The 14,855-nt window shown below is 32.0% G+C and overlaps 2 protein-coding genes across 2 annotated transcripts in view; both read left to right on the top strand.

Moving 5' to 3' along the window:
• LOC141461367 (uncharacterized) overlaps positions 1-5,696 on the top strand; it is a 30,571-nt gene extending 24,875 nt beyond the window's left edge. Inside the window, exons 12-20 of the mRNA XM_074142370.1 lie at positions 244-393; positions 475-622; positions 696-881; positions 1,684-1,880; positions 3,025-3,178; positions 3,453-3,622; positions 3,840-3,978; positions 4,416-4,542; positions 5,368-5,696. Coding sequence (XP_073998471.1) covers positions 244-393; positions 475-622; positions 696-881; positions 1,684-1,880; positions 3,025-3,178; positions 3,453-3,622; positions 3,840-3,978; positions 4,416-4,542; positions 5,368-5,524 — 1,428 coding nt within the window. The 3' untranslated portion in view covers positions 5,525-5,696. The remainder of the gene's footprint in view (positions 1-243; positions 394-474; positions 623-695; positions 882-1,683; positions 1,881-3,024; positions 3,179-3,452; positions 3,623-3,839; positions 3,979-4,415; positions 4,543-5,367) is intronic.
• A 3,155-nt stretch (positions 5,697-8,851) lies between these two features.
• Positions 8,852-14,628, top strand: LOC141449837 (esterase FE4-like). The gene is made up of 11 exons (XM_074119684.1): positions 8,852-8,944; positions 9,695-9,829; positions 10,666-10,815; positions 10,913-11,060; positions 11,464-11,649; positions 12,027-12,223; positions 12,555-12,708; positions 12,827-13,005; positions 13,080-13,221; positions 13,294-13,420; positions 13,494-14,628. Exons 1-11 carry the CDS (start codon positions 8,867-8,869, stop codon positions 13,660-13,662), a joined length of 1,665 nt encoding a protein of 554 aa, XP_073975785.1. The 5' UTR covers positions 8,852-8,866; the 3' UTR covers positions 13,663-14,628.
• Positions 14,629-14,855: the final 227 nt, after the last annotated feature.

Genomic DNA, 14,855 nt, shown 5'->3' with positions numbered 1-14,855 from the left:
TAAAAAAATAATTCTACGTGAATACTAGGGGGTTGAAAATAAAAAATCATCGAAAAGGATAGATTATAACATCTTATATATCCTTCTGAAATGTTGAAGAATTAAGAAATACTGCAGAAATGCTAGGTGCTCTAAAAACTGCTCAGAAACAATTCACTGTCAGTGTTCTGCCGCCTTTCTGGGCTATAGCGCCAAGAATTATGGATGTATTTTAGGTAGTTAGATAATTTGTTTTCCATCCAGGATCCGCAACCACCGGACAATTGGAAAGGCATAAAAGATGCGAAACATCATCGTAAACTTTGTGTACAGCATGCATACATCGAAGAAGCTCTGAAAGATCTCGTTATGGGAAGTGAAGATTGTCTCTATCTGTCCGTTTATACTGCAAAAGTAAGTGCCAATAATGTTTACCTTACTTAAGATTGATGATACGTAACTTGTAATTAATTTGTGAAATTCAATTATTTTTAGTTAAAGCCCAAAGTGCTATATCCGGTAATGACTTATATACATGGTGGAGGATTTGAAATAGGAATCCAAGAGTTAATATTTGGACCGTCTTATTTCATGGACCACAATGTGGTCTTGGTTTTGTTTAACTACAGACTTGGATCCTTAGGTAATTGCAGTTATCCAAATAATAAGTTTACGCCATTAAATAATATTGTTTCTAACATATCCGGAGTATTTAGGATTTCTAAGTACGGAAGACGATGTAATACCTGGAAATTTTGGATTAAAAGATCAGATTATGGTACTGAAATGGGTGCAGAGGAACATTAAAAACTTTGGCGGAGACCCGAACAAAGTTACCATCTTGGGAGAGAGTGCTGGAGCCGCTAGTGTACACTACCACATGCTATCTCCACTCAGCAAAGGTTGATTACTTCCGTTTGTAGAAAACCTTTAGAGCTTCGGAAGCAAAGTAACGAAATGCTTGAGCTAAGTGACTGATTTGAAGGGATGATTTTCCGTAGACAAAACATACAACATTCTAACCTCTGGTTTTAGCAGATATTTTTTCAGGTTCAGATGATCATTAGTCCCCCCCACTGAATGTATAATCTTTTCTGTTGTAAACATGATATTCGCTCTATTGAAATCCATAATTCACTGATAGTATAATACTGAGCGTTTGGTGGTAGTTTGCCTTGAAGAATAAATTTTGTTGATGACATTACCTAATGAAATCGAAGTATCGTATTACATAACTCTGTTTTGTCTCAATGATTTCCGTGAAATAATCAATACTATTGGCATGTAATCGATGGGCCAAAAATCAAAAAAGTTTGCGTTTAAAATTTTTTATAATTTGAATCGTTCTCAAGTTTTCTCATTTAGAAATAATCTCATCCATAACTGCTACATGAGAGAAGCAAAGATAATTTAAGAACATGATGTTAATTAACGGCTTTCTTTTTGTAATTGATGCAGTAAAAAGTTTGTTTTTAGGCTCCTTTCTCGATGTAGACCTTGTACTTCATTGGAAAATTAACGGAATTATTTTTGGTCAAGTATTTGAAAGCCACTACTGCTATCATTAGCACAAGACCATCTAAAAGTGTAGTTGAACTTACTAGACAGTAAAAAACTGCCTCAATTTCCTTCTTATTCTTTAAAATAAATCAATTGTGATCAAATAAGAGCTTAATTTTGAATGTAACTGGTTTTATTGTTTAGGTCTATTTCACGCAGCGATAAGTGAATCGGGCAATGCTTTATCGAATTGGGCATACGCTCAGCCAGGCTTTGCCAGACAATTGGCAGTTAAGAGTGCAGAATCTCTGGGGTGTTCGACCGATGATTCCCAGAAAATATTGGATTGCTTAATAAATAAACATCCGCACGCTATTGCAAGGCAACAGCACAATTTTACTGTAAGACAAACTACATTGTTTATTTTCCTTTTTTAGATTAAACTATCTTATTCAACACAACAAAATTAGTTAAACATTTATTTTATTTTTTCATTAAATTTATTTTTCAAAAACTTGTTTTAGAAGTTTTAGAAGTTGTATAACGGTAAATTATTATTTACGGTATTTTAAAATTAAAAAAATACAATTAAAAACATTATTAAACCACTATTTATCAGAAAGCTGAAATCTAAACATCTTTTAAACTATTTATCCGCAATTAATCCAATATTCTGCAACCTAGCCTAGCCTAGAAATCGGCAGATATTCCAAATTTGGAGCATTTACCATCAGAAAATTAATATTAAATGAATTTAGAGATAATTTCAATCTTTGGGAACTTCTAATCTTAGATTTCAGTTATAATAATTCGGGAGTGTGTAAATAATTCTTCATTTAATAATCTGGGAATCGTTTAATTTAGTCCATTTCAGCGAAAATTAAATTCTGAAAGTAATCAGCTTGAAAGTGTAAAATAAAAATAGAGTGAAAGAACAGTTGAAATTTAGTTCAGCCTTCCGTTACAAACTAGGATAACGCATATCGGCCTATATGTTCTTGAATATCGCAGAGGTAATTCCATTTCTATGTAAGACTCATTCATTACATTCATGTAATTTGCCCTAAAAATCGTAACTATTTTATAACGTAGACTAGTTATTAAGAAAAGTAGTTACTCTGGATTCCCTCGCAGATTTGAATCTAGCCAAAAACCTTCAACTTTTTTCTTCTCAGCAGCCCTCTTACAGCTCACACTACGGTGATGGCCAGTAAAAAGAGAATTCTTCCCGGAGGCCGGCAATGCTCTAAAAAAGTTCCTGGTTCCAATAACCCAGATGTTGACGCGCTTAAAGTTAAAAAAATAAAATAAAATGACAGTAAGGAAAAAATAATAGTTCGTAAATGTTTTCAGATAAAATGAGGTGATTTACCGTTGAGAAAAGTTGTTATCTGTTCCCACTAGATCTTTTGATGTAAATATTTTTTTTAAATCTGAGTATCGCTTTAGTAATTTTGATATTTAAAATACATTCATTCACCCATCACACTATTCTGTTAAATATTTTTGAATGTTTAATTCTAAATTTCCTTTCATTATTTTCAGGGTAGATATGTAGACGTCGTTCCAGTTTTTATTCCATCCTCGGATCTGGCCACGAAAGAGCCTTTATTCCCTAAAGATCCTAAGGACTTGAATACGGTTCAGGTTCCATGGATGACAGGTTGTAATAATTTAGATGGCTTGTTAAAAAGCAGATGTAAGTTAGAATTTACCAAAAGAATAAGGTTCTTTTAAAATGTTAAGCACAAGAATTAATTTGTGCCAGGCGAAAGAATTTAGTTATGAAAGTTATGGAATTCTGATATTATTCTTTATCATCAAATTATATATACTTTAGATACTTCAATTTGATTTATTAAAAATCTTCTGGAAATGTTTTTGCACCAATTTGGGAAGTGAAATGCCATAATAGAACTGATACTCTAACTTTCAAATGCGGGTAAATTTTTAAAATAGACTTATGTTTGCAGTATTTGTGATTCATCCTGATTTGTATAAAAAGCTGCAAGACAATTTTGTCGATTTAGTTCCGGGTTTAATGAAGCTTTCTACTAGAAATACCACTGTTTTAAATAAACTAAGAAAGGTTTACTTTGGAAAATCAAGAATATCCAAAAAATTGCTCAGGAATATAACTGATGTAAGTAAAATAAAATGAATTTTTTCAGAACTAAACATTAATGATACTTCATAGATAATTAGTTTAAACTATTCGTCGGATGTTGAGTAATTATAGAATATTTGAGTTTAAGTTGCTCTTAATTAACAATTCCAAGGCCTGACGGAGGGTGTTGTGTATGCCACGCTATGAAGATGCAAATTTGTTGCTATTTTTGTTTTCTTTATTATTTTTCTAGATGCTTACAGATTATTTTTTTATATGGCCAATGACAAAAAGTTTGCGAACACATAGCGGTCCACTATATTTGTACTATAACTCCTATAATGGAAAACAATCTTTGCAGAATATTTTACTACCTTATAAAGCATTAAATGGTAATACATACAAATATTAAAATAATAAAGTTTTATTTATACAATCAAATGAAAGAATAATTTAAAATCATTAGTACATGACTTTAAATATTTTATTATATTAATAAACATGGTAACTGCAGGTATGCAGTTACAGTTCAAATTACTTGCCTATTTACATCATCCTTTATATAGCGTCAATTATTTTTGTTTTAAATAAGATATGAAAAAAAATTAATCCAAGCAATTTTAGCATTGAGTTTCTTGATTAATTATAGTGTTTTCCTTTCTGAATTTATAAACAATAAAATTACGTACCTAAATTATAAATTTCATTAACTTTTAATCATTTTTTTTAAAAGCCTCGTTAGGATTGACCTTTATTTAACTAATGGTGTACGCATATTGGTTCCCATTACAAAATAGACTCATTCTGAGAACAACTTACTTTTTTTCAGGTAGTTTTCATGGTGATGAAGCAATGTATTTATGGCATTGGCCGATTGCACTTGATCCTCTTTATGGACAGGACCTAAAATTTTCTAGACTTTTAGTGCAATTATGGGTTAATTTTGCAACATATGGGTTAGTACGTTTGTGTGTATAACAATTAACTAAATATATATATATAATTACGAAAAACTTCACACAAAAGCTGTAAAGAGCTTCTTAATGAATCTCTCTACTTTCATAATTTTTGTTTCCTTCATTTTCCCCAAGTTTTTAGGGAATAGTTTTTACAGAACGTTGGAAATAGTCGTGGACAGAAAAAGTTTTGTGATTATCCATTCTATTCTTTATTTTATTTTAATTTTTTCTAACAACCTATTAAAGACTGATGTCATTTCATTATTTCAAGTTTTACCGAAAATTTATGTTTTGAAAACATCGTTTTCGGTTTTATTTTTCATACTTATCACGCCTTCTTTCTCACTCTACGTATGTAAATGTGCGACACTCGTGTATGGAGCTATTTGTGTCCATTCCTCAAAAAATGAGTTTATTGCTGTAAGTTTAAAGATTTTTATTTCATTAAGTTGCACCATGCACGTGTTCTTTCACTGTGAAGGACTTTGAGTTTTTTAGAAAACTTTGAGTTTTTTAGAAAAGAAAATCTCCCTCCTATCGTTCTCTGCCCAGGAGCATTTCACCAGTCTCCTCAGTCTAGTCAGGCAGTATGGAGGATATGCCACAATTGACAATTGGGTTGAGAAGAAATTGATTTTAAGGAGATTCTAGGGAATCGATTGAATTTTTCATTAGAACTAAGAAAATTACAACTACAGAAAATCGTATCAGTGTTTTACATCATATTTTTTTATTTACAGAATCTTACTTCCTTAACAAAAAAGAAACTCTGAGATTAAAGTAACTGAAGCCACTAACAAAACCTATCTCTTTATATTTTAGAACTCCAACACCACCTGGCTATAAGTTCAACTGGCCACAATGGAATCAAATTAGTCAACAATATTTTAAATTTAATGCAAATGGTTCAGTATCTGTTGAAAGCCATTTGGCATCAGACCGTATCAAATTTTGGGACAATCTCGGAGTGGCAGTCTAACTGGAACAAAATAAGGAGCTTATTTAAGAACTATATGAATCTTTTATAAGATGTTCATCTTTCTTCAAGATTCATAAGTGTTAAATAAAAGTAATTCATGTTTAACTAGCTACAGCAAGTGATTGTAACAATAATTGCTTTGGTAATTCATTTATGTAATTGTAATTTAACTGCGGGGGGGTAGTACTCATCAGTGCTTTTACAAGGTAAAAAACGTAATGGCTATAACCTTGAATTAGTGACGAAGATAGATTAATTATATTTTGCTTATTGAGAAAGTATATAATAAATTATATTTAAATGATGCCAAATTATTTACATTGGAATAAACAGAATCTATCTTAATCCAATTTTAATATTGGTGCTTTACATTTCATCTTCTTTATTCCAAATTTTAATAAATAAAATATTAAGTAATCGCCAAATTACTACTATTCTCCAAAACTGCAAAAAAAGTTAGCATTTTATATTAGGTTCTTATGAAGTTAAGTATATTAATTTAACATTGCATTTGAAAAGGAAGGGGTGTAAAACCAAATGAAATCGTAGCGCTAAAAGTATTTTAGCTATAATGAATCCTGATGCGCTACGAATTATTTACAAATTCATTAGAGGGAATAAAATAAAAATATAGGATGCAACGAGACTCCATATTTCGATTTTAGTTCTTAATTACTCACACAAATACTATCATAACTACACTACTAATTACACCACTCTAAGCTCTCATCAAATAACGAAGTCACATTCAGAGACCATTGTGTTGTTCTAGGAAGGAATAAGTCAGTACGCAGCGCTCAAGATATCCTTATCTCATGGAAGCCACGAAGCAGACTGTAGTAGAAGAGTGGCTGTCATGATGAAGAAAGAAGTGAAAGAGGCTGCGCTATTCCTCAAATTGTATATTAGGAAAAGATAGGGCTGGTTTTTTTTCCACCAATATATAGGTAAATTGAGGCATTAGGAGCCAACTGTGGCTGGGCATACCAATATGTTGGTTTTTCCAGCCCTCATATAAAGTAATGGTTTATGTGCAAACAAGTCCACAAAAACAATAAATAAATACTACATGCGGGAAAATCTATTGGGACATTCATTTTTAGGAAAGAAAGTTAACTTCCATGAAGAGTTAAATGTCTATTAAGTGTTAAATATCTGTTTAAATCTTTAACTTGAAACTGTAGCAGACATAACCACCTCTTCATAAGATTCTATTAGGATTGGTTAATTTTCTACGAACTTCGAATTTTGACTAAATTTTATTAGGTTTCAATGCAAGATTACTATAATAAATTGTTTTTTAAGGGAAACGTGACGTCCTATAAACCATTAAAAGTCAATTTTCATGAATACATTTTAAACAAAAATGATAGACTCTCTTCTCAATAAGGGTTCGAAAACTAAATATGCTTTTGTTTTAAAAAAGTCCTTTTTTGAATTATTGAATTACAATTGTATTTTGTAGGACATTTCACTGAAATCAACTTTAGAGGCATGCCAAAACTCACTTCTCCCGAGAACTACCTTGATCGGAAGTGAAATTCTCTTGAACCAGTTCTATTTACTTCTCTTATTCGCAGCAAGACAAGGTATACCTAACGATCGTGCAAAGTTTCGAATCTTGGTTTTTAACTGAAAATATCGGTTTTGAAGTTCTCTAAGACCAAACAAAAAAAATTTGTTTTCTAATTATTCAGTGTTTGTATTTATTAACTCAAAAAATGGGAAATCATGAGAACTATAAATTTTTTGTTTGGTTTAGGTGTAATATGGCGAAATGACAATATGGTTTCGAGAAAAAAAAATCTGTCAATTTGGAAGTAGACACTTTGCTAGGCGCCACGGTTGCTGAGCGGGTTAAGAGGCCTTGATTTGCAAAGCTAATATGCATTGTGGTACTGGGTTCGATTCCCGGTCTTGGCCTTGGATTTCATTTAATGGCTAAATGAGAAATAGTAAAGTACGTTTGCTAGTCGCCTTCGTCCAAGACACCTAGTAAATGGTAGTTGGACGTTAAGCCCCGCCTGAAAAAATAGGCGATTATTTACTTTAATTTTAGACATTTTGCTGAAAATAATTTTGAGTCTCTTTTTCCTCAAAAATGTTTCCAACAATTTTCTTTAAATTTGATAAACTTAATAACTTAATATACACAAGTATAACTGTTATTTGGAACATTCTTCCAGTAACAATCATTTTTAATTGTTTTAGGACGACATTAATTGTTTTAAGCTACTTTCCTGACCTATAGAATAGAATAGATTAGGTTAGGGTGGCCACAAAGCCTACGCCACTGCGACCCTTTTGGATCTATTGTGGCTCCCCCATTCTAGAGCTCGTCCTCCAGACCCGTCCGTTTAATCAGACTCTTAATTCTGGAGAGCGACTCCTGGGTAAAGCTCACAGGCCTTGGTTTTTCCTCCCCGAGAAGTAACATCCTTAGCCATACGAACCCCTCGCACTGACACAACACGTGCAGTGCCGTTTCCTCTTCTTCCTGACAGAACCTACAAAGGCTATCATCTGTCAGGCCCATGCGATGCATATGTTTTATGAGCCTGCAGTGGCCGGTTAATGAGCCTACAATTATCCATTATAGCCTCTCGGCCTTGACGGATTAATTCTGCAGTCAGTTCCTGACCTATAGAATCACCAAGTTAATATAATAAGACCTACCTTCCAATTTGGGCCTAGATCTCAGGTTATTCCAGTAGCTGATGGCCAGGCATGGACTTTTAAAATAATTTGAGATAAAACAACACACTTTGGTCTTATTCATGGATAAAAAGCATGCTTTTGTCAGATGTGGCTTTTGACACAAGTTTTTCAAATTAATACATACCTTTTTATAAAAATTGATTCATCTTAAATAAATGACCGAAAGGTAAGAGATCTTAAAAAGTTAGAAAGAAGTTCAAATAATGCAAGCTGCCAGTTCAGGCAAGAAAAATTGGAAACTTGGGACTTTATCTACAGTAAAGTCTGAGAACAGGATTGTTAAGGATAGATTATTAGAATGCTTAACTGTTCCTTGAAACAGGAACACCTGCAATACAAAAACTTAAACTAATTTAAAAGGAAATTTTCTGCTGTAATTCTATACTATTCACCTCCGAATGCGATTTCAAGTTACAAAAATTGCTTTGGAAGGTCAACTGGAAATCAACTAAATAAAATCTAATTCTAGTGATAAGGTAGATAAGTCAGATAGAAACGTCTTGCGATTATTGACGGGAAGAAATTGATTGGTGTATCTATAAGAATGATTCCAGGGAAATTATTTGAATACGAGAACTCAAGAGCGTGATTGCTTGTAGGAGATCCTACAAGCCAGATGGCTGCATGAGGATGATGAGAGTGCTTCGCATGTCCTGGATTAGAAGAGAAGCAATGCATTTTGATAGTTTATACAAAAATCATGTAAGTAGGTGAGGGACAACTTATTTTCTGAAAAAGATAAAAGAAGCTGAATATTCTCATAGGAATGAGAAGGGGTTCATGTTGAGCTCATCCTTAGACTTGATAAAACACATTAGCAGTGTTAAGAACTAATAATTTAACCCAAATTACAGCTTCTAAGCCAATCTTTCAATTAAAATAAATATATCTTAAAAAATAGAAATACCGTCTTTGTGGAAACCAATAATCTGATAAAATGTTTTTCTTGATCAGTATGTAACACTTAACTATGTAAAAGCAGAAAGTTAAAGACTGAATTAATATTACAACTAAAAAATTTGCTAAACTACGTTCTTTCACAAAATCTCAGAAACTTGTTTGACTACTTGAATTTTATGTTGAAATTTTTTAGGTCCAGATATCATTCAGATTGGTATTAATTAAATTTATTAATACTCCATTAAAACTGACAAAAATTAAATAAGAGAGACCATCGATTCAATCTTACACATAATATCATATAAATTCAGAGAACATAAAAGGTGAGTTGCGTGTACTTCATTAATAATGATGCAACCCAACCACATTTGGATAGCTTGACGCTCTACAGTCCGAAAGTGATGTTGATTTTTGAATTTCAAAGAGGGGAGAGGCCAATTCCCACTGTGCGCTGTGCTTTGATTATTTCTATTCCAATGTTTTACAATAAAACTCTTTAATAATATTTTGACTATTATGAGAAATATTCTATGCTTATTATTTTATTTAAAGTGTGAAGAATTCATCACTGAAACAACCGAGGGGCTCCTACAAGGTTATGCGCTAAAAGCAAGAAATGGAAGAACTGTCATTGGTTTCTCAGGAATTCCCTATGCTAAACCTCCGATTGGAGCGCTAAGGTTCCAGGTAAATATTAATTCTACTTATTTACAGCATTAGTCAACGCTGCTTATGTGCTGCAATGTTGACTGCTTATGATTCAATTAAGAATGATTTCGAATAATAGAAAATATTTGCAATCTCAGCCTGACATGAACACTTTCAGTATGCAGCAACTCAAATATGACATTAGTGAATATAACTGTAGCTAGGTGTAAGGTAATTTCTCAGCAGATTTCTAGGTCAAAACGTTATTAGAAGAATTGAAAGTTTCTAAATTCCTATCTAGTGATTTCGTCATCTTTGTTAACTGTATTCATTCCATTAAAAAGATACCTATCATTTTGTTTACTAAGGGGATTGCAATAGGGTTCGAATTTTTTATTTCACGCGTCGTTTTCAAGCAACCTTTTTGCAACCACAATGGCGCACCCAAGGGGGTTTCAACGTTTCAATGGAAACTATGTGAAATAAGAACATCTAAGTTTTATGTCTTTAGTTATTTAGTTCTTAGGCTTATTTCCCTGCCTTTAGTCAACATTTTGTGTTGTTAAATGGGTTGACCATTTAGAGTTTTTCATCGCGGCCAAGAGGATTTACACTTGTTTGAGCACTCCTTCACTCCTGACTATTTGATTAGACTCATTGTATAATTAAATTAAATCACAGGGAGGCTATAGTCCTAACTTCTGTTTGACAGCAAGAGTTTTTCCCTTTCTACTTTATTTTGAAAACTATTTATAAAAAAAATTCAAATATTTTTCTGTGTAAGTTTTAAAACCATTTTATAATTCTTTAATTTTTAAGTTGCACATTCATGTAGGGAGTGTAAATTCGAATAAACAAAACATTTTCTAAATTAGGATCCTGAGCCACCAGACAAATGGGACGGAATTAGACAAGCACAAATCTATGGAAATGTGTGCGTGCAGTTAATTAATTTGATACCTGCAGTACGTAATATAATAATTGGAAATGAAGATTGTCTCTATCTGACAGTTTATACCCCAAAGGTAGACATATTTACATTTTACAACAGTATTGAACATATTAGGTTGATGATTTGATCTATTTCGAAATAGTTTAATTTAAATCTTTTCAAATGTGTAGATAAGTTCTTCTAGCCAGTATCCAGTGCTGGTATACTTTCATGGTGGTGCTTTTGCTTTTGGATTTGGTGAAATCGCCCATGGACCTGGATTCTTTATGGATCATGATGTAGTTTTAGTGACGATTAATTACAGATTAGGATCACTGGGTAAGCTCTTAATTTCGCTGTTTTTATCTGAATAGCGAAATGCTCTACTTTGGGAGATTCTCCATTTGCTGTATTCTCCCTTCATGCTACTCACGAATTTATACATATCAGTTTCACTTTTTGCAGAATTGTAAAAATAAATAAAGTTAAAAAAAGTTTCTTAAGTATTATAAAAAATATGCTGATTTGATCTGGTTTGTCAACAGCAGTAACATGCAGTGTTTTATAATTAGAAAAGTTAGTAAGTTTCAGAACACTTTAGAAAGAACAATACAGAGGTTACTCTGTGTGCTTATTTTATAACATGAATTACAGTATTCATTTGGATGAACCAATTTTGTGGATTTATGTATGTGGATTGATCTGAGGATCAATCATTATTATAAATACTTAATTTTTTAAGGTTTTTTGAGTATGGAGGATGAACTTCTACCGGGAAATTTTGGTCTGAAAGATCAGAATATAGCGTTAAAGTGGGTACAAAGGAATATTAATAATTTTGGCGGAAATCCTAACAAAGTAACTATAATGGGCGAAAGTGCTGGAGGTGCCAGTGTTTATTACCACATGATATCGCCTCTGAGTCAAGGTTATTTTAATTTAATGAATCTCAAATAATATTAATAATAATAAGGGAAGGAATTAACTATGTGGTTAGCGTAATGGATTCCCACGCGGAGGTCCCGGGTTCGAATCCAGCTGCTGACCCTTAGATTTCCTCTTCCTAGGAGCTTCTTACAGCTCACTGTCCGGAGGCCGGCAGTGCACTGAAAAAAAGCACCGGGCGCCAATAACCTTAGATATTGACGCGCCTTAAATCATAAAAAAAAGATAATAAAAGTAATGTCTTTCAACAAAATTAAAAAGAATACTGGTGTTTTACAGTTTCATTTTTCCAACATTGTTTAGAGTTTTTTACATAAATTTAGAAGAAATTTTTCTAAAACTTAATTAATGGTAATATAGGATTATACCATGGGGCGATAAGTCAATCTGGTACAGCATTCTGTCCATGGGCATATTCAGCTCCAGGATTAGCCAGAAAAAAGGCAATCAAAACGGCGGATATTCTAGGATGCCCAACCGATTCTACAGTAGATATGGTTGAATGTTTAAAAATAAAACATCCATACGATATCATTGGAGTTCACAAAAATTTTATTGTAAGTAAAATTTCTATATAATACCTAAAATTATATATTTAATATGCACTTTACTCGATGCGGATTGGGAAGTCATGTTTTTACTTGGGATTAAATTATCTTTTAATTTCAAAATATGTAAAAGTGTGAGTAATTGAGTGCAACAAGCTGAAGTTTGCTATTGATTCGATTCTCCTCAATTACGGGTTTAAAGGACACAACTGCAGGCCTCAGCCTCAGGTAAGTGTGGGGAGTTCCCCACTAGAAAATGCCAATCTCAGTCAATAAGAAGTTGTTTTCAATTTCCCCATATCTTATTTCTGTTATACAAATAATGGAATCCTGATTTCAGATATGGCAGAACGATCCTTTAACTGTGTTCACACCCTCACCTGATCCCAAAGCCAAAAACCCATTTCTGCCAGATGAAATACACAAATTATTTCCTGCGTCAGTGCCTTGGCTAACCGGTTGCAATAACTTAGAAGGATTGCTTAAAACAGCTGGTAAGTCTAAGTCAATTGATGGCAGGCATGATAAGTAAAACATGTTTTTCACAAAAATAGCTTACTCTTTATATAATCAATGATATATAATAATAATATTTATTTTAATAATTTTCAGGATTCAGTGTATTCCGAAATTCTGAAAAGGAATTAGAAAAACAATTTTCAAAGTTAATTCCACAAATATTGATGTATTCAGATACTTCTTCCAATACCCACGAAGTTACGAATAAGCTAAGGCGATTTTATTTAGACGATAATCCTGTATCCAGCTTAACTCTTAGAAATTTTACTGAAGTGGGACATTTTTATATAATACTTAAAATCTTCAGTGGTTAAAAAAGGAGAGTTATTTGATGCAACTGTTTCAGATGGTTGGTGACGCTTGGTTTGTTTGGCCAATGATCAGATCCCTCAAAAAGCACAAAGGAAACAATTACGTTTATTACAATACTTATATTGGAAAAGAAACTTTGCAGAGTCTTTTCAGTTCATACAGAAATGTTTTGAATGGTAATACATTTTTAATTTTTATATAAACAATATGTTTAATAATTATTCGCCAAGCCGCTTTAATTTCCTCAGGAACAGCTCATGGTGATGAGACTCTCTATTTATGGGATTACAGTAGTGTTATTGAACCACATAAAGGTGAAGATTTGAAATTTTCTGAATTGTTGACAAAACTGTGGGTGAACTTTGCTACAAATGGGTAAATAACTTAATAGTTAATATAGATGGAATAATTAGATAAAATTAATTTAAAGTAATATATAATTTTCTAGTACACCAACTCCTTCTGGTTTTGAATTTGCATGGCCAATCTGGACTGCGGAGCATAACAAATATGTAATATTTAGCAATAAAGGAATTTCTGAGGCAGAACCTTTTTTAGAGGATCGTATGAATTTTTGGGATAAATTAAATGAAAGGGATATATATGAATCAAAATAAGAATCAATGTTAAGATAATTTAAGTGAATTACTACTTTTAAGTTGAGGAAAAAGAAATTAAATGAAATGGTTAATCATTTCAAGTTCATGATCATGCACACAATTAAAATATTGAATAAACTGAGCAGTTTATGTTGCGGATCTAAATAAAAAGTTCAATATTTTGAGTGATCCCACCTTGAGGTCATAATCTTCAGCAGGATGAGTTACAACCTCAAATGCGAAATTGGTCAAGTCATGTACATATAAATGAATTACTTCAGGTAATAAAATGGTAGTATATATCGTACATTAATTTTCTATATGATCAAAAATGCTATGAACTTCGAATGTGAAATAATAATTGAAAATAAGATTTGTATTTCTTTTAGAAATTTTAACCTTAATGATCTTTGCTTTATTCAGTTAAAATCTATTCCATGCTGGGAATTTGTAAAAGATTTTCCCTAGTGAGGAAAATTTAAAAATTGCTCGTCTCCTTCTTTTTAAAAATATACATGTTCAAAAGCACATAATTTCTATTTATGAAGTATAATAAAATAGGTACATAAAATATTTATATTTGTAAAGCAAACCTCCTTCATTAATAAATACTAAAGGAAAATTAATGCAAGCAGTGAATATCTTAATCACCGTGACAGATATTTAAAAAGTAATATGTTTGGTCATTAAAGTTAATTCATGTAATTATTTTTAGTAATTAAACTAATTCCTACAGACTATTGATGTAATTAATGTTTGATTTAGTTAAATCAATGATCTAAGAAAGTAGAATGTATTGGGCTAAACGTGTAAAGTAGCAAATATATTCTCTTGTGAACTGGGCTAGAAAGCTTGTCTGCGAATATTAGAAAATAGCATGAAGGCATTATGCATAAAATTTTCACCGATAAACTGTCAATTAGTTTAATATGTTGTATTTTAAAACTAAAGATGAATCCATGAGCCATAATACAAATTTTTCAAATAATTGATTGTTTACAATAACTTTTTATAATTTTTTAATTTATAAATACAAATTAATTAATTCTAGAGTATAGTTCACTTGTTCACACACTCTTCATACTTAACAAATTCTGGAATTCCAACTAAAACATATCGAAATCAGTATGATTGGTTGTACAAATCATCGGAAAATTGGAATTCGAGTTATTAGACTCGGATACCCGCAGTGAAGCCAAGATCCCTGAAGA

The sequence above is a fragment of the Rhodnius prolixus genome, unplaced genomic scaffold (assembly GCF_049639745.1).
Source record: "Rhodnius prolixus isolate KJV_2025 unplaced genomic scaffold, Rpr scaffold_1, whole genome shotgun sequence".
NCBI classification, from domain to species: domain Eukaryota; kingdom Metazoa; phylum Arthropoda; class Insecta; order Hemiptera; family Reduviidae; genus Rhodnius; species Rhodnius prolixus.
This window is presented reverse-complemented; position numbering and strand designations above follow the sequence as displayed.